Source organism: Oratosquilla oratoria, chromosome 9 (genome assembly GCF_046742065.1).
Source record: "Oratosquilla oratoria isolate Oo_2021 chromosome 9, ASM4674206v1, whole genome shotgun sequence".
Taxonomy (NCBI): Eukaryota; Metazoa; Arthropoda; class Malacostraca; order Stomatopoda; family Squillidae; genus Oratosquilla; species Oratosquilla oratoria.
The window spans coordinates 73,864,156-73,889,155 of record NC_134785.1 but is presented as its reverse complement, the minus strand read 5'-3'; the positions used below and the strand labels follow the sequence as shown (position 1 = coordinate 73,889,155).

General features: G+C 45.0%; 1 protein-coding gene across 12 annotated transcripts in view; it reads right to left on the bottom strand.

Annotated features, from left to right (window-relative positions):
• pnut (septin 7-like protein pnut) overlaps nucleotides 1-25,000 on the bottom strand; it is a 579,804-nt gene that overhangs the window by 334,033 nt on the left and 220,771 nt on the right. For 8 of the 12 annotated variants that reach the window (XR_012966748.1, XM_076190985.1, XM_076190977.1 and 5 more), the window contains one exon: nucleotides 668-697. The exons of the other annotated variants lie outside the window; for them this stretch is intronic. Coding sequence is in view for 7 of the 8 variants with exons in the window: in XM_076190985.1 (XP_076047100.1) it covers nucleotides 668-697 (30 nt within the window). In the remaining variant the exon portion in view is untranslated. The remainder of the gene's footprint in view (nucleotides 1-667; nucleotides 698-25,000) is intronic. 12 annotated transcript variants of the gene reach the window in all.

The following is a 25,000-nucleotide window of genomic DNA, read 5'->3' as shown; positions in this document are numbered from 1 at the left end:
TCCCGCACTCTTCTCCTAATTCCCAGCAGTAACCTGCCTCAAGTCTCCAATGCACATAGGGCAAAGGTGACGGCTTCGGCCGTAGATACTCAGCGTCCCCTGGCGTAGGCTACTCACGTTTAACAAAGTATTACCAGGATACCACAGATTCAGCTACTCCCTCCCCACTCCCCCCTCCCTCCAACATCACCACACCCACCTTCCCCCCTCCCTCCCTTCCCTCTCTCTCTTCTCTCCTCTCTATGTACTCTAGAAATAATTCCATTTGACAAAAGTTAGCTAAGTTAATTCAAAACAGTAGATATAGAATCTTGTATAATGTCGCAGTATTTGTAAACTCGGTTAATAAAGTTTCCTGGTAATTTTAATGGATACAGACTGGATACTTACATTACGTTGTACAAAATATACAGGATTTGTGCAAAGTTGTAGAAAGTCTTGGTATAATGTTGGTCTATATGTGCTTGTCTGCCTGTGTCCGTATCTGTCTGTCTCTGCCTGTGTGTGTCTGTATAGTCCCACAGACCACTTCCCCCCCCCTCCCTTCCCAGAGCGCAAGGCATTCCTCAGATTCCTTTGTCAAGTGTCGTCTTGACAGAGTCCAAGGAGCTTCCGTCGGATTCCGTCGGATTCCGGCGTAAACGCCATTTTGTTCTCGTTACTGTACCTTCACGTTGTCCTTCGTCTCGACACTCACCTGCAAAAGAGCAAAAACGAACACTACATTAGTCTCCTTCGAGGTGAAAAAATAAATAAAACAAGATAAAATAAAATAAAAATGCAAACCGGCAGCCTTCTTTTCTTAGACACACTGATTCCGTTTGTAATCTTAACGATATATAACTTACTGGTGGGGAAATATATTTGGCATAATTCTTCAAATAATCGCATACTATATATACTCATGGCTAGCACTGAAATACACATCTCATTCTGGAAGGGATCAAATCTATCTTAGATCACATTCTAAGCCGGTGACACAATGTCTCCAAGATAACGAGAGAGAGAGAGAGAGAGAGAGAATCATACACAGCGAGAGACAAATACACATACAAACACACAGCAAGACAGACACATACACACATCAAGACTGACAGAAATACACTCACAAACACACAGACACACAAACACGTACAGCGAGACAAACACAGCATGACTGACAGACAAACATACAGCGAGACAGAAACATATACATCGAGACTGACAAACACACATACAGCGAGACAGAAACACACACACAGCGAGACAGACACACCCTACGGCGAGACAGACAAACACACACACAGCACGACAGACAAACATACATACAGCGAGACTGACAAACACACACAGCACGACTGGCAAACACACATACAGCGAGGCGTACAAACACACACACATCAAGACTCAGGCAGAGAAACACACACAGAGCAAGACTGACAAAAAAACACACAGCGAGACACACACACACAACAAGACTGACAGACGTACATACAGAGAGACAAACACACAGAGCGAGACAGACAAAGAGAAACACATACATACAGCGAGACAGAGACAAACACATACAGCGAGACAGATGCACACACACAGCAAGACTGGCGAAGAAACACACACACAGAAAAACACACGTACAGAGACAGGCAGACACACACACACACATGCAGACAGAAAGAGAGACAGACAGACAGACAGACAGAGACAGAAGACTGAAAACGAGTCACAACACCACACCACACTGATGAGCGTTAAATGAACACACAAGACTGAAGATGTCCCAAACTGCTCTGGGTCCTCTTCACACAGACTACACAACAGGAAATGCTCACACGAGACAGACCCCAGATACTTTTAAGTAACTCTAATTAGTAGTGCCTGGTGATGTCATACACGAAAAACATTTCATCCCCCTCATCTGGGCAATACTCAGTTAAGTGCTCTCCCCTCCCCCTCTCACCGCGCCCCTCCCATCTGGTTTAAGACTACGAGAGCCCCCGAGAGCCGGCTAGGCCAAGAATAATTAACTTAGTTAAGATAACACTGTCGAGTTTAGCATAATTACCTCGGATAACATATTGACTGCAATTAATATTTCAAGGTCTTTGGTGACACCTTGTAGCGACGATCTACAGAGAATTGGAGGATGAGCCTGTGTGTGTGCGTGTGTATGGTTATGTACCTATATATATGTATTTATTCATGCCTTCGTTCGTATTCAGAACGATTTGTTCCCCAAAATTTTTCGTTTGTTCCCATTGGGAGACCGCTTTCCCTCTGAACGTGTCTTCGTCCATTTTAGTATTTCAAATCGTGGAACTGGCTCCTGACTATTTCATAGTCCACTTGTTTGGGATTGCACTTTAGTCTTATGAATGGTGCCCTTAGTAGATTCTTTTATCCCATTTCTTTGAGAACGAAAATTTTCTGTTCGTTCAGGTGTTCGCTTGTTTGTACTCGCCCGTAAACTATTACTGTATCGGCCTAGGAAATAGTTTACCTCTTTTTTTTTTTTTTAACCAATTCCTTCCTCCCTTTTCCTTTCATGTGTAATAACAATTTTTAATTTTCCTTTTATTTGTTGTACAGCACAGGATTTTGTATTAGTTGATTTTTTTTTAAGAGGAACCAGGGGGCAGGGTGTAACGTGACAGGGGACTGGAGCCAGGAGGGGGACAGTTAGAGACAAGCTTACGAAAGACAAAGGCGTCTACGAGTGACCATCGCTTCCACCAGCTGCAGTTATCGCCACAAGCTGGCGCAATTTCCTTAGTGTTAACGTCCCAAGCTGACGCGAGTGTTCACCGCCAGAATTCCTTCTCTTTGGAGTTCTAGAAAACCTGCCCAAAACGGAGCTGGAGAAGAAAGGGAGTAGGTCGTCGGAACCGCTTTTCCCCCCTCCTCCTCTTATGCTGTCCGGAGTTCACACGACAACCTAGTCCCCATACCGGGACTGGATTTATCCTGCGTTTGGGCCCACGGGGTTTCGATCCTACTTGTCTGACGGGTCCGCCTTCCGAGGATCTTTAGCCTGCTTTCTCCACGTCGCCTCATTACAAGACAATCATCGATCTCTTATGAAATTATATCTTGTTAGCATCTCTTTAAGAAATATATATATATATATATATATATATATATATATTGTGTTCACACATGCCATTTTCTTGTTCCTCCCTTCTATATTTTGTACTTTACCCATATTGCGACCGAGTGGTCCTCGGTCACGACAGAACTGGCGCCCAAAGCCCTGCAAAAGTACCTATTACTGTGAGTTTTACTTATTACCCTAAATTGCTCCAGTGGGTCTATAATGACCTAATATTCTTCCAATCTCCTCCCACTGTGCTTATCCGAGCCTTGCGGCGATTCTACCCGTCACCGTCGTCACACACCTCTAAGGACCGCAGGCACGCAGATATATATATATATATATATTGGAGACTTTCCTCCACTCAAAGATGAACGTTGATCAATTTTAAATTCTAATATCCTTCCTTTCTGCTGTACTCCTTGAATCCCTCCTCTACTACCTCTCTGACACTACCTCTTCGGCAAAACATTGCCCCCCCCCCATGGATAGAAGCGCTAGTTATCAGAGACGAAAAACTTTCTAAGATGGGTTAGTGTCCCTGTTGCACTCTACGGGTGAACAATAGCCTTTCATCCAAAACCGATCACTCTACGTGACGTAGACAGTGACATTAACCCCTTCCGTGTGATTCACCATGGTCTTGGATCACGTGATGGACTCGTGATCGACAGCAATTTCCCTACCGGAACAGAGCTCATATATGACCGATTTATGGGTAATGCTGCGACCTTACATGCGCACACACAATTCCCCGCCCACGAGAGTTGGAGTAACGACTCACAGCGCAGCGATACTGAAGTTATTTCAGCCCCGGGCGGGATTCGAACCAGGACCGCCGTAGTGGCGGCCAGGAATTCTACCACTAAGCCATCGAGTTGTGTGTGTGTGTTTACCTAATTGTAGTATACAGGAGAGGAACAACGCTCGCTGGTTCCTGTCTCCTATCTCTAATTTTCTAACATACCTAGGCTCAAATTCATGTACAGTTCCAACTTAATAAATATCTCCGATTTCCAATGGCTATATCACCATCTCACCTATTCCACACATTTACGTGTGTGTGTATTCACCTCGGATCTGCTGCAGCCTCTTTTCGAGACAGCCAGACACCACCCTACGGCAGTGAGCTCAGAGCTCATTATTAGCAGATCTCTGGTTAGGTCTGAGACCACTCGCACTCCACACACCGGGAATGCAAGGTCACAACTCCTTGACTAACGTCCCGTACCTACTCGCTGCTAGGTGAACAGGGGCTACACGTGAAAGGAGACAAACCCAACTTGTCTCCGCCCGGCCGGGGAATCGAACCCCGGTTCTCCGGCTTGTGAGGCCAGTGTGTGTGTGTGTGTGTGTGTGTGTGTGTGTGTGTATGCACAGCTGAAGAAACTCCCCGTCGACGTCAAAGGTTTCAAAAGTTTCTTTAGTTCCAAACACCCAAAGAGTCGCTCTTTATGAAAAACGTCTCGAGAGCGACGGAGAGCTCGATGCATTTGCTTCTGGCTGCCGTCCGGCGATTTTATTCAGCTGAGGGAAATATTCATATCTTCACGGATCAGTTATCGAAGAAAGTGCCAAAACAATGAATGATGACGGTCATGTCAAACTTATGGCAAGGTACGTGTCCGCAGTGTATTATATATATATATAGGCTTTTTTTCTTAGGCTTGCGCGGACGTGGCAATGGTAAGTTTGACGCAAAATTCAAGTCCGCAGTAAAATTAGCCTGTTTTTCATAGGCTCACGCGGTAATGGCTTGACGGTAATGGCATTTCGGTAATGGCTTTGTGGTAATGGTAATCCACGCGATGTCCTATCGTTCCTTCGGCCTTGGGATCTTGAAGAGTAAAGCAAAATATAACAAACGTCTTCGACGATGAGCGGTTCCTTCCAGTCTTCCGACGACTACGCAAGCGTGGAGGGGCACTACCCCTCCAGCCTCGCCCCAGCGAAGTCCCCTTGCCTTGGCTTCGCCGGGTCTTAGGATTCCGCTCTGATGGGGACGGGGGATGCCTACCTTACATACTCAATATGCATATTATCCCCTTCCTGTTGCTTCCTCACGCATGGTTCGCCTTGTCCAGAAGTCGTCGTTGCCGGATCACCGTCGCAAAAGGTCTCGAAGGGTCTTTTCGGTCGAAGCAGCTTCTGCCGGGCACGGTCGTCCCGAGTTCCGAGCGCCCAGGTCTACTCGCCTCGGCCTCAGGCGGCGACGACGCAGATGAGGTGAATGCAAGAGCCACAATGCAGACACGCACACACGTAAAATATGCACGGCATATATATATATATATATATATATATATATTACACACACACACAATTTCTTGAATAGACGAGAACATCCGGTCGCCAATCTTCATTTTCCCAGTGGGTTTTTGTACACACACACACTGTAATGTGATAATTTGAAGTGGTGTAACGTTTTATATGACATCTCATCGTTACACCACTTCAAATTATCACATTATTTTCATTCAGTCTGGATATGTTATTTATACTATTATTTATTCATCATTTGCATTACATTTGTAAAATTGTATCAATATTCCACTTCAAATTATCACATTTTCATTCTGTCTGCATGTTATTCATATTATTTATATATTATTTGCACTACACATGTAAAATTGTATCAATATTAATATTTTTGATAATATCTTATGTCATGCAACAATATGCGAAGTGATGTCATAGGACGTCACATCACAAAATTATCACATTGTTTTCATTTTATTCTATTTCATTTTTGTCTGGATATGTTATCATTATATTATTTTATATTATAAGTTATCTAATGACACTTTTCGGGTTCTTCACATTTTTTACACCACTCATTCCACTTACACTGTTACACCCTCGGTCAACATTCCACACACACCGGAGCTGTATCTGACATCTATGGTTTAATAGCTACATTACAAAAAAGTTAAATTATTGTACACTGTATTAAAAATTGTAAATTATTGTACAACAAAACGGAGCCCACCTCCAAGGAGGGAACGCGGTCCTATTCTTACTATGTATACCGCCAGCTTCACCCCAGAGTCACATTCCTCTGAAGAAGCATAGAGCGAAACCGGTCAGGAATAAACTCAGAAACTCGGAACTAGACCCGTGACTTCTTTTTCCACCTTCATATACACACATATATGTACACATATTATATATATATATATATATATATATATATATATATATATATATATATATATATATATGGTCGAAATATACGGTTTACTCTGTATCTCTGTTTAAATTTTATTTTACTCTTGTGTTACAACATCTACGTTACTTTTATATAAATATATATAAATATATAGATATATATATATATATATATATATAAATATATATATATATATATATATATGAATACGGGAGTGAGGTTGAATGATGATGGTGGTTGCCACCACTGACTGCAACAATGAAGAGAACAACCTAAGTGGATCCGATGACTGGGACACGTGACATTGTGGCTACGACAGCGGTGGTGGGAGGGAGTGAAGTTTGGGAGGGGAAGGAGTGACAGGACAGACAGGGAAGCCTTATTTGTCGTTTGTCTCTCTAACAATGACGTCAGAAATGTTCTCTGGAAGGGTGCATGGTCTCGTCATGCAACTGGTCGGGTCTACTTACAGCAAGCATTCCTTTGGTTTCCTGCAGCCTTGACGAAGACGTAGGAGGTCACACAGGGGGGAAAGGAAATGAGTGGTTGCCATGACAACGATATGGTAGGTTGCTAACGACGACACGTCTTTGTCACGCTGTGTGTAAGGGAGGAGATGGAGGAAGGCTATGTGTGGAGGGGGGAGGGGGAGGGTCCTAGGGTAAGGTGGGGGGGAGGGGGAGGGTCCTAGGGTAAGGTGGGGGGGAGGGGAATTCGGGGGAATGGCTCAATAAGAAGTTCGTGTCACTTGTGTCAGGTCATGCGGGGTCACCCGACACCCAACTAGAGTCACGTTTCACTGACCGCTCGTTCTCTCTCTCCCTCGTGCACACTCGCGCGCGCGCACACACACACACACACATTGTACACACACGTTAACACTAAACTTTCTCATATACACAACTTCTGGCGGTTGGTAGAGTTCCCGGGTACCACTACGGTGGTCTGGGTTCGAATCCCGCCCAGGGCTGAAATTTCAGTATCGCTGCGCTGCGGGTTACTCTAACTCTCGTGGGCGGGGAGTTGGGTGTGAGTGTGCGTGTAAGGCCATAGCATTACCCATAGATCGGTCATGTATGAGCTCTGAGCTCTCTTCCGGGAGGGGAATAGCTGTCGATCACAAGCACACACACACACACTCAACTTTCACACAAACACGCATGCAAACTCACACTTAAATCACATACACGCGCAGATTACAAGAGGCAGCAACCAAACTGGTCCCAAGCCTGGCAGATAAGCCACACGAGGGGAGACTGCATTAGGCCTTCCAACGCCGACGTGGCGAAGAGAAAGAGGAGACTCGATTAAGGTCTTCAGGTCACTCAATGGGATAGACCAATTTGACGCGAGATCTCTTGATTTGGGTTCTAAGGATTTCATGTGGTCACGGTAACAAATTAAAAAAGACGAAATGTCTAAAGCATGTATAAAGAATTTTTTCCATACATACATATACCAAGGATTTTTCCCCCTTACAAGGGAGGTGGCCAAAAAAGGAAAAGGCATAAAACCATTCCCACCCATTCCATCCCTAAATACACTCCACACACCCTCCACCCTCCCTCTTAGCACCTCCTGGATGATGGGTCATCCCTGCACCTTGTCCACTGCCCTGGGTCAGAAGCAGTGTCACAAGACACAGCACATCCACAGCAAGGCCGCTTCATCAAATCGGCGACCCCCCATGCATAAAAGGAGAAGACAGGGAGAGATCCATTCGGGCTGCGTCAAAATTTGCTCACACATACTACCTCACCCCCCATCCCCCCCCCCATTCCACCTCATGCATCACATCATCATCCATATACAACCATTCTCCATTCACCCCCGTCTTCTGTCCTCTCCCGTCCTTCCTCAACAGACATTCCCCTCTTCTCCAAAGCCCCCTTCACCCCCTCCATCCACCTCATCCTAGGACGTCCCCTCATGTTCACTCCCTCCACATCTGCCTTCCATACCTTTTACTAGTCTTTCTTCACTCATTCTTTCCATGTGTCCAAACCATCCTAATACTCTTTCATCAACCCTATCTCCCAACCCCCTTTCCACCCCTGTTCTCCTCCTCACCTCCTCATTTCTCACTCTATCTAGCCTAGTAACCCCCATCATACTTCTCAGACACCTCATCCCAAACACATTCAAACTCCTTCTCTCTTCCTCTCTTATGTTCCATGTTTCTGCCCCATACAGTGCTGTTGGCACAATCACTCCTTCATATAGTCTCCTCTTAGCATCCATTCCCAAATGTCTATTCCTCATTACACTCTTCAATCCACCAAAGCATTTACTCGCTTCTCTCAATCTACATTCTACCTCCACCTTTACTCCACCTTTTCCTGCCACATTTGCACCCAAGTATCTAAAACTATCCACTTCCTCCAGTCGCTCTCCCTTTATGCTCACTTCCAGTCTACTGGCACCTTCACCCCTTGTACATCTCATCACCTTACTTTTATCCACATTTATCTTTAGCTTCCTTCTTGCACACACCTTCTTAAACTCTGTCACCAACTTCCTCAATCCCTCCTCCGATCCTGCCACAAGCGCAGTTTCGTCCGCAAACAACAGCTGGCTCACCTCCCATTTTTCTCAATTTTCTTTAATAATCTCCAATCCCTGACCCACTACCCTTGCATTTACCTCTCGCACTACCCCATCCATGTATAAGTTGAACAGCCAGGGCGACATAACGCATCCTTGACGAAGTCCCACCTTTACCTCAAACCACTCACTCTCTCCATTTCTAATCCTGACACAAGCTCTACTACTCTCATAAAAACTCTTGACAGCTCCCAGAAGCTTTCCTCCTATCCCGTATATCTGCATAACCTCCCACAGTGCCTTTCTGTCTACCCTATCGTAAGCCTTTTCCAGATCCATAAAAGCCCAAAAAACATCCTTCCCCTTTCCTATAGCTTTCTCACATATCTGTCTTACCACAAAGATCTGATCTACACAACCTCTACCTGTCCTAAATCCACACTGTTCCTCACCAATTACTCCCTCTGTTCCTCTCCTAATCCTCTCAATCAAGATCCTCCCATAAGCCTTCCCAACTACACTTAACAAACTAATCCCTCTGAAACTACTACATTCACACTTGTCCCCTTTTCCCTTGTAAAGTGGAACTATACAGGCACTCCTCCAGTCCTCCGGCACTCTACCCTCTCTCCAGCAAACATTAAATAACCTCACCAGCCAGTCCACCATCACTGTACCTCCTTTTTTTTTTTTTAGACATTCTGCATGGCATCCATCCAGACCAGGTGCCTTACCTGCTTTCATCATCTTAACAACTGTCTTCACTTCATCCTTCCTTATTTCTCCTCCATTTTCCTCACTCATCACGGTCATTTTCTTAGCATTTCCCACTGCAGCTATCTTTCCCTCCCTATCCTCCTTCACATTTAGCAACTCCCTAAAATATTCTGCCCATCTTCCCCTTACTGCCTTCTCTTCCATTATCATCTCTCCATCTGCACCTTTTACCTTTTCTTCTCTACTTGATTCGCCTCCTTTTTCTCTTTTAATTTCCTTCCAAAACATCTTTTTATTACTTTCAAAATTTTCTGTCATACTCTTACCCCATTTCACATCTGCTCTCCTCTTTGCCTCCTTTACCTTTTGCTTTACTTCTCTTTACTTTTCTTTGTACCTCTCATATGACTACCTCGTCCTATTTTGTAACCAAACTGTGAAAGCTCGCTTCTTCTCTTCTACAACCTTCTTTGTTTCCTCATCCCACCATTCACTACCCTTTCTTCTATTTCCTCCTGTCCTTCTTGTTCCAAACACCATTCTTGCACACTTTGTGACTCCCTCCATGAACCATCCCCATTCCTCCACACCTAGCTCTACTCTATCCTTCAGTCCCTCCTACTACTCCTTCAGCTTCTTCTTGTACTTCTTCTCCTTTTCCTTTTCATTTAAAGAGTTCACTCTAAGCACCTCCCTACCTTTTGCCCCTTTCCTCTTTCTCCATCTATCCTCCACTCTCAACTTACCTTACACCAGGAAATGATCTGATATTCCCCCGCCCTCTCCCCTTAGCACATGTACATCCATAACTCTTCCTATCATAGTCCTATTTACCACTACATAATCCATTAACGCTCTATCTACCACCCTTCCATCCACCACCCTCTCCCATGTGTACTTATGCTTGACTTTCTTCCGAAACACTGTATTTGCTATCATCAACTCTCTTTCTAGACACATTTCCACCATCAACTCTCCACTACGATTCTTTCCTGGAATTCCACATTTCCCAACCACTCCATCAATTGGACCATTTCCTACCCTAGCATTAAGGTCTCCCAGTACTATTACATTGACATTTCTCCCTAAATCCTCTATGCACTCATTTAAATCAATCCAAAAGGCCTCCCTTGTACACTCTTCTCACTGCCAGGCCCATATGCACTTACAAAGACCCACATCTCCTTTCCCAGTTTCACCTTCATCCACATTATCCTTGAGGAAACCTCCTTCCACTCCACTACACGTTTACCTATCTCTTCACTTACTAGAATAGCCACCCCTTCCCTCCCTCGCCCTCTCTTCACTCCTGATAACCTCCTACTTACACTCACCCTTCCCTTTCAACTTAGTTTCACTCAAAGCCAACACATCCATCTTTCTTCTCACAAACATACTACCTATCTCTTCCCTTTTACTCTCATCTGTACCACATCCACGCACATTAAAAGACCCAAAACCTTAGGGTGCTGGTCCGAAAACTCCCAGACCCTCTTATGCCTTTACTTTTTCTTTTAGGAATGTCCCCTGTGGGGCTACAAGGAGAAGGATGCCTAGTCCCAATCCCCGTCCCTTTCTTCTCGCCTCTTACGATCCAAGTGGAAATACTTAGTGGCAGTATTCTTTTCCCCCACCACAGAAAATGAATACTCAGAGAAATGGTACAGGACAGCAAACAAGGGATTGGGGGAGAGCATAACGGAGGGACAGTCATAGTATAAAAGTGTCATCATTTCTCTATGAACAGAGTTTTCCTCTATCATAGACAAAATGATGTGTGGCTCTGGTCCGTAGGGGCGCCCCATATAGACCCTAAAGTATCAACTGCATGCTACTTTGCCACAATAACAAGCAGCCAATACCCCAGACGGGGGAATTTTTTTTCTCTCCCAATTTCATAAAATATACAATAGCGTTTGAACGTGACTCGGATCAAGCTCGAACCAAGTATCATCAAGACAAGATGAAACAATATCAAAATATTTTATTCCGTGGCCCAAATGTTCACACTGGGTCACCCCCGTGGCCCAAACATCCTAGGTTCCAGGCCCGTGGCCAATGCAGTCCTTTTTGGGTGGGCCAGAGGATGTCAAATACATATAAGCTGGAAAAATGGCCCATATACTTTTATTGTGTATGTTAGATTCCTTACTCAAAAATAAACTTGTCCAAGATGTCTTTAAAATTAGAATAAAGGTGAACCATGGTATGACAACTTAAAATAGATGTTATTGCTGTCGCTAGACTATTTTATTCAGTAGGAGCTTGTGCTGAAGCAACACCACCACAAAGTCTAAGAAGAGCAATAAAGTAATTTCTTACTCTGGTGATCCGCCAACAGCAGCTGCATGGCTGCGTTGTCCTGATGCAGAGCCCTTGCACCTCACTCCATATATGGTGCTCCTTGTTCTGGCAACACATTATGACAAGCTGGACACACACACACAGAATCGAATGCTGTGTTTTGGGAGGGAGGGAGAGAGAGGAAATAAGAGAGAATAACAGTGAGAGAGTGAGATGGAGGCAGTGCGAGGGGGAGAGTGAGAGAGTGAGAGAGAGAGAAAGAAGAACAGGGAGAGTGTGACGGAGGTTGTGCGAGGGAGAGGGAGGGGGAGACTCCTAGTACCCTAAATATTCACTGGCATTCTTAGACATAATAAAAATGTTTCAGCAAAAGTTACATGGACCCTGAAAAAGATGTCATCAAGTTGACAGCCACCAGGTGACCTAACATGACAACCTATGACCTTGAAGCTAAATTTATCTGCTCAGCATTATGTGGTATTCAAATCTAGAATATCTTTGATCTCAGGCGGCAGGCCAATATTTATTTTTCTCTTAAAAGACTTGGCTGAGAGCTGCAACTCACGTTCAAGCATAGTCTACCTGAGAAATGTCTCAAGCTTGCTCGGGAATTAAACAAATATAAAAAATAAATGTATAAACAAATTAATTAATCAATACAATAAAAATTATATATATATATATATATATATATATATATATATATATATATATATATGTAATGTGTGTATGTATTAGAAAGGTGGAAGGCGGAAACACGGGTTTTGCTCCGATTATTGAGCTTATTCCTGACCGGAAGAAACTACTGTAAAGCGAAACCGACCTGGAATAAACTCAATAATCGCATCAAAACCAGTATTTCTCCCTTCCACCATGTCCCAATGTCTAAACATTATATATATATATATATATATATATATATATATATATATATTATACACACAAAATAACAAAATAAATGAAAAATAAATAACAATGAGAAAAGTAGCAAAATAACAAAGTTTCACCTAAATGAAGAACCTGGCAACCATCGTTTCAGAAGTGGCACCAGGACCTGCCCGTCACTTCAGAAGTGGCACCAGTGCCGCACAGACCAAGATCGCGTCCGTGAGTTCCAAACGATATGTTCAGCCCAGAGACGTCCAAACGTAAACATCCTGGCTCTAAGGTCGGCGGCACCTTGTGGCACCGAAATGATGCGTGCGTTTCTTTCAAGTTGGCACCCATGACAGTGCCAACGATCTTCGAACTGCATTCTTGTGATAGAGTTAGTATCTTTCTAGACTGATAATGTTTTAGTCGACAAGACAATGTGATACAAATCTAAATACCCCCCCACACACACACACACGAGCGCGCGCACACGCTATCTTTATCTCCTTCAGGCAAATATTTTATGAGGAAGAATGGAATCCAGCGAGCAGTAGTGTAACACTTTCGTCCCGCGTGGCACTTTTTTTTAAATATATGCCGTCAAACGATTTTATTCATTTCAATAATACACGCTCGATCACGAAGAGGATAACAATCCATCTCAGTAAAACTATCAACAAAATATTTGAGAGTTCGACTAAGAAAGGAGGGGTGCAAACACCTCCATATAATGTAATACAAATCCTGAACGTATATAATAGCAATTATGATAACAACAATAAAAAACACGAATGCACACATGAGTAAGGTATTACCCACAGGTCGAACAAAACACGAGTTCAAGCTCTCATCCGTGAGGGTAACAGCTGTCGATCACGAGTCCAGCGCGTGACCCAAGACAGCTGAGGTTCTCAACCTAGGGGCCTGGAAACCCCCCTCCCCTCTCCCCCGGGAGGTGGGGGGGGGGGTCACAGGCCATAGGAAGGGGACAAAAGTAGCCAAAAAGTAGCTACATGGGGGTAAAACTGGTCATTGTCTTTGTCACCTAATTATGTTTGTCAACAAAATAAAGTGAGGAATTGTACAAAACACATAATAGTATTTGGTGGTTTTATTTCCCTGTACATCATAATTAGGTATGTAACTAGACAATGGACAGTTTTACCCCCACCCCACGAGGCTGAGTTTGCTACTTTCTACAGTACATGGTTAAAAATAATACATTTCTAAATAATGTCTCCTGATACAAGTTAAGCACGTCACAAAAAACTATGAAATATAATATGATTTTAATGGTCAACTTTGTAATGAACATTTTATATATATATATATATTGCAGAGTGGGATTTGGAAGAAAATGAAGGGGAGTCCTACGGATATTGCCAATTCATGAAGAAGGGAAATGGAAATATACATATATATATATATATATATATATATATATATATATATATATATATATATAACCACTGAGTTACAGCCGACCTCGACTGATCCCTTACCTACCACGTGGTACCTTTTCCTTCCTTCTGCCGGCAGGCTATTCCATTAATTTCCGTGACACCCCTCTCGGTAGTGAAGGCGTTAAGACTGATCCTCGATGGACTTCGCTAGATGTCCGCTCACTTTGTACGTACGTACCGACTACCACGGGAGTCGGAATTACCATAATGCAATTCAACGACCCAGACTATGAATAGTAAATGCACACCAATCAAAGAGATCACCCAACATCCGCCGATCACCCCCCCATGGGGGTTCTTTCCACCCCCTTCCCTCCGCCCCCGCGGGGCCTGAGGAGCCCCAGGGCACATAGAAGAAGCACTAAACGCGACGGTTGTCCTCAGGCAAGGCTCATCCTTGAACTTGGCGCTTGACCCGAAGTTGCCTCGCCCTCCAGGCGTATTCTTAAAGGCGAAGGTAATGCAAATGTTCGAGCACAAACTTAACCACATGCACAACGTCGAATGTCTTCAAGTGATACCACCTGGAAGGAAGGAAGGAGGGAGGGAGGGGAGATTTTGTACATTTACCTTATTGTAGTATACAGGAATGGAACAACGCTCGTCGGGTCCTGTTTCCTACTCTCCAATTTATCCTACCTAGCCTCAAGTTCACCACAGTGTATATGTGCGTGTGCGTGTGTGTGTGTGTGTGTGTGTGTAGGGGGGTGTTTCCTCGTCCTAAAGGACAGTGCCAGCCCCCCCTCCCCTCCCCCCTCGGTGGCTCCCTGCCACCATCACACCCACAGATCCCCTGACACACTCCTGTGTGTACTCGAACGCAAGGAACAAATATACACGCACACGTTCGAACACAAACAAACGGGGCATGTAATACACGCGTGAGCGCGCACCACACACACACATACACAAATACACACGCAAACACATATCTTATAGGATATACACGGAGCATCACACCCGCACTAGAGTGCAATTAGGTAAGACTAGGTAGACAAGCCACACACACGCACGCGCGCGCACAAACACACACAACTAAGTACACAAACACACCCATCAACGAACAGACCGTTCAAACCAAAGGACGCGAAACAGCCAACACGCTAGTGTATCCAGCCCTACTCTCCTACCTCAAGTCTTTCACATCAATGACAGCACATTACCACATCACTCCAGCCCACGCCACATTCCATCATTTAACACCACAGGTCACGTGTTTAGCCCATCACGGCACTCTGTGTTACACCTCTGACGATGCATCACCGATATCCTATTTGTGTGATGATATTTTGACAATGAATAAGGTGGCACACCATTACGAGTATGCGTGCGTGCACACACACAATTAGAGTAGAGGAGACGAGAGCCCACGAGCGTTCATCCTTTCCTGTATACTACAATTAGCTAAATGCACTAAAGGATTTTTCCCCTTCATTGGGAGGGGAGGGTTAGCCGTGTCAAACCATACCTTCCTTCACACACACACACAAACACACAATTGGGAGGAGAGGGATAGCAGTATCAAAGCATGCCCTCCTTCACACACACACACACACACTCATACACACATTAACACCCACTGAACATCCTTCCCATCCCTGTATTTTTCTCCTCCGGTACCTCGCGGCAGAAACCCACGCGCAGAACCTACTGTGACTATTTGGTTTCTCTGCTTGAGGCTCCTTTTCCTCGCCAAGGTGTCACTTCTGTCTTGGCTGTCCGTCAAGAAGAAGGAGGAGGAGGAGGAGTAGGAGTAGGAGAAGAGGAAGAAGAAAAGAAGAAGACAACTGCCTTGTGTTTAGCTGTGCTGTGCTTCTTGTTACTCATATACGATGCAATAAACTAAGCATGCATGCAAGCATGCATGTCTATTCAACATGAACTGTATTTCAAGCAATTTCACAAAACATGCCTATCAAATAGTGTGTGTGTTTGTGTGTGTGTGTGTGTGTGAGTGTGCGCGCGCGTATGCATAAAACATAAAAGGCAAGGTACCACCATCCTTATCCAATTCTCTGGCGCAATTACGAAATTAAAAACAATCACGAAGCATGGGAAGACGTTATGGAGCATTAAACTACGGCCGAAGCCGTCACCTTTGACCTCCATGTTGGGAGGAAGAGACGAGCCTAGCCTTGTATTACATAGGCCAATGGCGCAATCCAACGATTGTCAACCAAACTACAATCCCTTTGCCTAACTAAACCAACGTGCAAAACTCACAACACGCGCATGATTGCCCACAACGATAGAAGCGCTGGTAAACTACAGACCATAGCAACAAGAAACCCACCCCGATGACCATCACTTGGTCCACAAGGAGCTAAGAAGAGAAGGGAAACAAGGATGGCCGGATGAGAGTGGGTGCGTGGCTTTCGACTTGGATACCTCCCTTATGAGGGGGAAAAAAATCCTTGGTTTGTAGACAGAATCAACTGCCCCATCGATCCGTCCTGTAATATTACCCACCTGCCGCCTGGTGATTTTATTTAATCAAAGACCCCCCACCACCACCAACGTGCGAAAGCGCCCTACATCGGGTAGGACCCTTTGGCAAGACGTGCCGACCCCTAAGATGAAGATGATCGTTCGAGAAGGGGACCCCACAATTTGGTTCGTCAAGACAGAGTGACAACCCTTCACTCATGTTTCTTTGAGATATCGCAAATTGCTGCTGCTGCTGCTCATGCTATTAGAGGAGAAACAACACCAGATATGAATCCAAACTTTACTCTAAGCTGTGTCACGTTACCTGTGGAAGAAACCGCAGCTGTCAACTGCTTTGAATCTGCTTCTCATTTTCGTCCTCAGTATAATCAAGACTCACAAAAATATACGCACGTTTGCTTGATTATATTTTGTATTTAGGTAGATAAATAGGTGTGTATGAGTGCGTGTGAGTGTGTGCGCGCGCGTATGTCTTCAGAGCTCCATCCTTCAAACCAAACGTACATAGTCTTGTTCTTTGAACGTAACAGCAACCATACAAAACCAGAGGAAAGTCGGCAATTCTTACCCTCCGTGTTTACACGCAAGCACAAAAAAGGAGAAAACGAAGACGAAGAAGTTAAAGAAGTAAACACTCGACCAAGATGTCTTTGACGAAGAGGACTTCGACCAAGAAGTCTTGACTGAGGTTTTGCAGCTGACCCGCAGCTGTACAACCCGGATCCCCCGCAAAAAATAATACTGCCTGCAACCTCCTCCTCTTCCTCCCTTCCCCGAGCACACGCTCCCCACCCCCCACCCAGCGTCCCACCAGCTGCCTGTCACCGGATAGACTGGCCACCCTCACTCGTCCGTGCCTTGACCAATAAGTTGAGCGTTGTTTGTTTTGGTCCTGGTTTGAGACCACACATTCGACGGGATTCTCGTATTCTAGAGTTTCGTTTCTCTCCTGCAGGAAACAAGAGGAAGAAGTAGAAGGAGAAGGATAAGAGGAAGAAGTAGAGGGAGAAGGATAAGAGGAAGAAGTAGAAGAAGAAAAGGGAGGCAGGGAGGATGATACGTCACACAAACAACAAAGACGACAGCAGCAGGTGGGAACTCCAACGATACTGACCTCGAAACGACCATCACAGAAAGCGTTTTGTCAATACAACCCACGTAACGGCCAGTGCAGACCGTTGAACGCGCGAGCGAGCTAGATCGAGCAGAGTTGCGTCCTGCACGGCGGATGGCGGGTAAGGGTTGCGTGGCTTCCCGCCTGCCCCAGCACGCGCCAACGGAGCAGCCACGCCTACCGCACCACGCACTCACGCACGCACACACACACGTCCCGCGCGTCCGATCAGTTCCCGTGGCCGTTATTAAACTCGTATTTGCTTCTTCTTCTTCCCCTCCGTGCCCGGTTCCGATACCTCTAGTTTACTTAAAACGTGGACGAGGGGATATAGTGAGACTGTTCTACACATTTACGTTTATATTTCATTTATCAATTTTTGTAGCTTTGTCAAGGGGACTGTCCACCCGCTTTCTGGGGATAGTAACGCGGGCGATCTTCTTCCGAGCAAAATTTACCTTCGGCCACGCGAATCCGTCACTCTAGTTTCTCTTCGTAAATCTTCAAAGGAACACTCCACTACAATCGATGAATGGCCAAGTCATCCGCGGACAGGATGGAAGCTGGATGAGGGGAGCAATGAAACTGGAGGGTGCGAGAAGAGAGGAGGAAGAAGAGGAGGAGGAGGAGGAGGAGGAAGAGGAGGAAGAGGAGGAGGAAAGGAACAATGGAAGACTGAGAACGACAAAGGTTGCAAGAGGAAACAAGAAAGACGTTGGGTAATTAGGGCTCGAGAAGGTTGCGGCCAACACCTGCTCAGCCACGTGTCAGCAGGGAGAACATCTTGCATTCTGTGTGGTGGAGGAGAAAGTCTCGAGGAGGAGAGGATGGGGAAGAAAAGGGTGAGGAAAAGTGGGGCAGATAAAGGAAGAAAGAGGAAGATGTGAAGAGAGACGGGAGTAGGAGGAAGAAGAAGAGGAGGTGATGGAACGAAGAGGGACAAGAGAGGAAGGGAAGAAAGGGGTGGGAACAAGGTGAGGAAGTGAACGACGAGGCCAACGTATAAAAAGAAAAAGGAAGGGGGAAAATGGGAGAGAAAGCGGGGAGGGAGGGAGGGTGGGTGAAAAAGAAGTCAGGAAGGAAAGGGAGGAGGACAGAAGAAAGTAGAGGAAGGTCAAGAAGGGAGGCAATACCATTTCAGAGGTCAGAAGGAAACAAGGCAGCAAGCTTGACCTGTGGAAGAAAGGTGACTGTACACCGTAATATGAAGGCTTGCTGGGACTAGAATTCCTTTAGCCGGGACATCCGCCCTCCCTCACTTCCACCCTCGCTCCCTATCCCCCCCCCCCATGCTCCCTGACACCCACACTGGGCCTATACGGTGCCTGATTACAGTAACAGGTCCTGTGGCAGGACCTACTGCCAATGCCCAACCAAATCTCTGTTGGTGTCTTGAGAAATAGATCTACCAATTGAATGTCATTGCTGACAACAGCATTCAATATATTTCATCTTCACATCGATACAATACATCTGATGAGTTTACTGAAGCTACTGAGGGCTCTCCCGATGAAGTTCCTGTACTGTCATTGCACTAATTCCTAAGAAATGTATTACACACACCTACACATACACGCACACACACACCTACACATTACACAACCTACACATTACACACACACAATCGCCGGAATCAGCTGGCTTGACCCCGAACCATCTGGCCAAGACGAGAGAGGCCTCGTCGCCCACCCGTTGGCTCTATTCAACTGCCCGTCTTCATTAACCGAGTTAAACAAATAAATATCACCTTCAATACAGTGTCTCCCTTTGTATAATTTGTTCTGGTTAAGGAAGGGTAACGAGTGGAGTACCTTTTGGCGAAGGAGTTACTATGTATTCCCTTCAGATCAAAGTTTCCACTTCACGATATCTGTACAAATCACTATGTTCCTATCCACAAGCATACATTGAAACCAGGCTACCGTGTTGAAGGGGATATACATACATACATACATACATACACACACACCACTTACATGTTCTTAGAGCCGGCTGGAAGTCTTCACTTTAAAATGTTTTTGTTGTTGTTGTTGTTCACGTCAAACGATTTTATTCAGCTTTAGGGGGGCAGTTTGGAGAAATGATCGTAATATAAAATTGCCCCCCTCCATTTATTTATTTTATTTTATTTTATTTTTTTCAAGCGGCCTTGAGTTCGGTCCCCGTCCAGGGCTGAAAAGCACAACAGCACTACAAACTAGTATCCCACTTAGTTGGATGTGTGGACGTGTGTGTGTGTGTGTGTGTGTGTGTGTGTGTGTGTGTGTGTGTGTGTGTGTGTGTGTGTGTAAGTTCACAGCAGCCCACAGACCACGCCGTATTTGTGATCCGAGCTCTCACCCTTGAGAATAACAGCTGCCGATCACGAACACAACACGTGATCCACCACCCCTTTCGCCGTTTGCTAAGCCATCCCAAACAACCCATCGATCAGTCACTCGTGTGATCCCACAAAAGGCGTCCCGGGTCTTTCATCCTCACTTCAAATATTCACACATTCCCAACACCTCCATTCAACCCAAAGCAGAGCCGAACTGACGAGTGAGGCTGTGTGGACTGCCAGAGTAAAGGAACAGACACGAGACATCAAATTTTTCCTTCTCAATTTGTTACCCGGTCCGTATCATTGGGTAGGGCGGAGGTTATCGTCATAATGCAACTCGCTCGCACCCTTACCAGCAACTAATTACTTTATTATTATCATAAACTATTGCCAATAACGAGGAGGAGGAGGCTGAAAAGGAAGAGGAGGAAGAGAAGGCGGAAAAGGAAGAGGTGGAAAAAAGGAGAAGGAGGAAGAGGTGGTTGTGGAAAAGAAGAAGTGGAAAAAGAAGAGGAGAAGGAGGAGGCGGAAAAAGGAGGAGGAGGAGGAGGAGGAGGACGAGGACACACACACACACACACATCGACCCACATGTTCAGCCACAAAAACAACCTGCACAGATTGACCAGCTGAATAGAAGCGATGTAACAAGAGCTCCTGCCTGCCTGCCTGTCTGGCCTGAGGGCTCTAATGAATAGCCATGTTCAACAGTAAAAAACGGAACCCGGACCTGTACCTTTTATACGTTCCTCTCTAACTTTTGCACGTCTCTCTTTGCCATTGACATCCATCACGGGTTTCCGTGTTCGCTATCGACGGACGGGACACATGGGTCAACCACCAAGACTCCTCCATCAATTTCTATCGTCCTTAAGGCGAGTTGATAGTCTCCACGTGTGGGCCTCATTACCAACAGGTGGCCAAACGTCCACCTGCTGCCCCACCTGGCGCAGATGGGCCTATGCATCCCAATCACATGTCCCTAAACGCAATCAGACACTGGTGACAAGATGTCCTACCACTCCTTGGCGAGGTTCACAGGTGCCACCTTGACCCAAAGTGCCAGACCTGACCTCGGGTCTTCCTCTTTGGAAAGAGACACTAGAATGTATTAGGCTCGTTTCACACGTATCGACTTTTTGCCGTGCGCAGTCCACGACGCGACGTCGTATTCTCAAATAACCATGGGTATCTAAACGCTTTCACACGTGGTCGTGGTGTGTGCAAGCGTCCATACTTGAGAGCACGACGTCGTGTCGTGGACGGCGCACGGCGAAAAGTCTTTGTCACCTACTTGAGAGGAGCAGTGTCTGGTTGTCACTTCTACCTCATGATAAACGATGAAAGAAATACAATTAAGCTGATAAGGGAGGTACTGAATCTTGGACCCGGTCCGGGGACAGAGTACCAGCCCCTCGGGGTTGCACACGTCCACTTTCAGGTACCTGTCCTTGACCCCTGTACATGTTTATGTACATATACATGTATATGTATACATGTGTGTGTAGATGTACTGAAGGAGGAGGCAGGGCTCTAGCCTAGGATAAGATAAACAGGACCCGAGGATCTGGGAGCCAAAGGTCACGACAGGATAGCCCCCCAATCTCCCCCATTCATCTTCCCCCCATCCACCCACCCACAAACCACTCCCCCATTGCCACACACTCCATGACGAGCCACATGAACTCCACATTCGAGACTAAAAAAAAAAAAAAGCACCTTCCTCACCGAGATGAACATAAAATTGGGTTAAGGTCACAAGTGGACCCAAAAACTGGTCAGGGTAAAACCTCAACCCTTTTAATAAACTGACATTCTTGATATTATTTGTTCGGGCTATTATTAGAATTTGTATGATACGAAGCTACTCTTTTCTTTCCCTAATTAGAGAAGTTCATAGACTGTGCCTTCTAGAATTACGAGAGAGAGAGAGAGAGAGAGAGAGAGAGAGAGAGAGAGAGGAAAAAGGAGAGAAAAAAGGAGACAGACAGACAGAGAGAGAGACACCATATAAACAATCTGAGATTTGTACTGTCCAGCAACGTATAAACCTTTGCAATCACGAATTGTGGACAATAGTGAATCGACAACTGCACAGGAGTTTCCTTCAGAGACCAAATATGGACTGCATTTGACCACCGCTTTACGGACAATGCGGCATTTGCCGCAACACAGAAAAACCAGAACTGCAGTAAATGTATTATACAGCATACAGGCCATCACGCGAAGAAATAAATATATTCTACACATTTCGAAATTGTAAACATGTGCTAAAGTTATTTGCGTAGTCTTCATAAATCTCAACCGAGAGAGAGGCAGAGAGAGAGAGAGAGAGAGAGAGAAGAGGGAGGAGAGAGAGAGTGAGGAGAGAGAGTGAGGAGAGAGAGAGAGAGAGAGAGAGAGAGAGAGGGAGAGAGAGAGAGAGAGAGAGAAGAAAGAGGGACAGAGAGAAGAGAGGGAGCCAAGAGAGAGCGGAGCAGAAATAAAAAGAGATTGATTGAAGAGAAAGAGAGAGAGGGAAAGAGAGATACACCCCAACATTATCGTCGGCGACGTCCTCCAACAAAACAATGCAAACTAATGTGACAGAAAAAAAAAATCCTCCTTCTCTCCAAGGAACACAACTCAGTTAAATTGAACCATGACATCACCAGCCCCCGACGTTCAACCTCATGACTATTCCCGTCATAAGATGTTCAAATGAACACACAAACTGCCTGTGGTGTACCTGAGCGGGTATGTTAATTTCTTCTCCACTTGGTGTCCAGCGAGGACGTTTGGTTGGAACGCTTGTTTTTCGACTCGTTAATGTATTTTGCACTGATATTGGTACGCCTGGTTGCAAACCAATTCGCCATTTCCTTGCAGAACAATCTAAAATATCTATCGTTGTACAACATGAAAACGGAAAAAAATAATAATAATAAAATAAAAAATAAAATAAAGAAAAATAAAATAAATATTACAAAATATATATGCCCCGGGTGAGAAGCCGTTCTAGTGTAAGGGAAAATATATATTATAAAAAATATATATATTCAGTCTTATAAAATGGTAACAAACATTAATCAATCGTATAACATCCTACCTATCATCGCGTCCTCACCCAGACCTCAATTGTGGCTTTAGGATTTATAGGCTTCAGGAAGAATCGTAGTAAAATTAACGCTTTCAAGTGTTTCGACACATTCCACTGGACGCTACAGGGGGAGTGGGAGTGGGAGTGGGAGGGGGAGGGGGGAGGTTGTCAGTAACATGCCCGAGTGGTGAGACAAACAAAGCTTACAGGGTAAGATGGTCGCTTGCACAGGGAGTGAGGGGGAGGAGAGAGGGGGAGTGTGGGAGGGGAGTAGGAGTCCAACCCTTTTGCCGCGTTTCTGAGGTTCGAGCCTTGATCGTAATTGCCGCCTGGAGAATTCATTTACGATAAACTCGATTGGGTGTAAACCATTTGCAATCCTTTTCACTCCAGTTTACGATATACACCATTACCTTCCACAAGATTATTTTGTTGAGGAAATGGTTTAGGGTGGAATTGGACATGGATTATATATATATATATATATATATATATATATATATATATATATATATATATATATATATATACATATATATATACAGTATATAGGGGTCGTGTTGAAAAACAAAAGTACATGGGATCGTACGAATTGGATGAAATATTAATAGTGATAATAACAATAATAATAATAATAATAATAATGCCCACGTTTACTTACGAATAGACGACCGACAATTTCCCCAGAAGCTTGTCACGCCCACAAGGTCGGGTCACATATATACATACATACACACACACACACACATCACATCCGATTACAAAACGTACACACGGAATTGACACATCCACTTCACGAGCACGCCCCCCCCCCATTTCTCCACCTATCACAGTTCCTAACTACCAATTAAACCCGTCGTGTGGACACAAAGGCATGTCAATATGCTTTGCAGCTCTTTTGCACTGCAATCCACTCTCATCCATGAAGACCAAAGGGATCAATACCAAGTGGACCTGATGAGCTTCAATAAAGACTGCATTTGTGACGAGCTCGCAATCTATATTATATATATATATATATATATATATATATATATATATATATATATATGTGTGTGTGTGTGCGTGTGTGTGTGTGTGTGTAGGTGTTTTCTATCTGTATACCAAGAATTTTTTCCCCCTTGTAAGGGAGGTAGCCAAGTCAAAGGCAGGTACCTACTCCCACCCACCACCCTTCCCTCCCTCTCATCTTAGCTCCTCGTGGATGACGGGTCATCCCTGCATCCCGCCTACTACACTGGGCCAGAAGCAGTATATCTACGCGCACACACAAAAACCCGAACGCCTTGCATATCAAAATATATACACACTTCCTACAAAAATAAGCATGCAAGAACGCACGCATGCGCACGCGGACACACATACACACACACGGGTACATGGTAAAAAAAAAAGTTTGACCAATGGAAGGATACAGTGCCCCAAAGTCTAATTCTTATACTGTATATTACAATAAAATATATACATACAGTACACAAATAGACCCATGCAGCACACATATGCGGACACAAAAATACACACTAATGAACCTACAACGTTACACATTAACATACATACAAGCACATCACACTAATGAATACAACCCAAACAAACAAAAGGGCATGTGTACATGCATATCCGCACACAGCTGCACACGTACACACCCACACCCACACGTACGCACACCCCACCGACCGCAAGTACATACACACGTACATGTACACACACGCACACATGTCCTCGACAGTGTACGGGGGCGGCGAAGCTGGCAAGGCTCCAGGGGTCAAAGGATGACGTCATGAGTAAATAGTGACCAGACATGGCTAGAAGGGAGGGGGAGGGGGAGGGGAAGGGGGAGGGGGAGGGGAAGGGGGAGACGGGGAAGTGTGGGAGATGGGAAGTGTGGGAGATGGGGAGTGT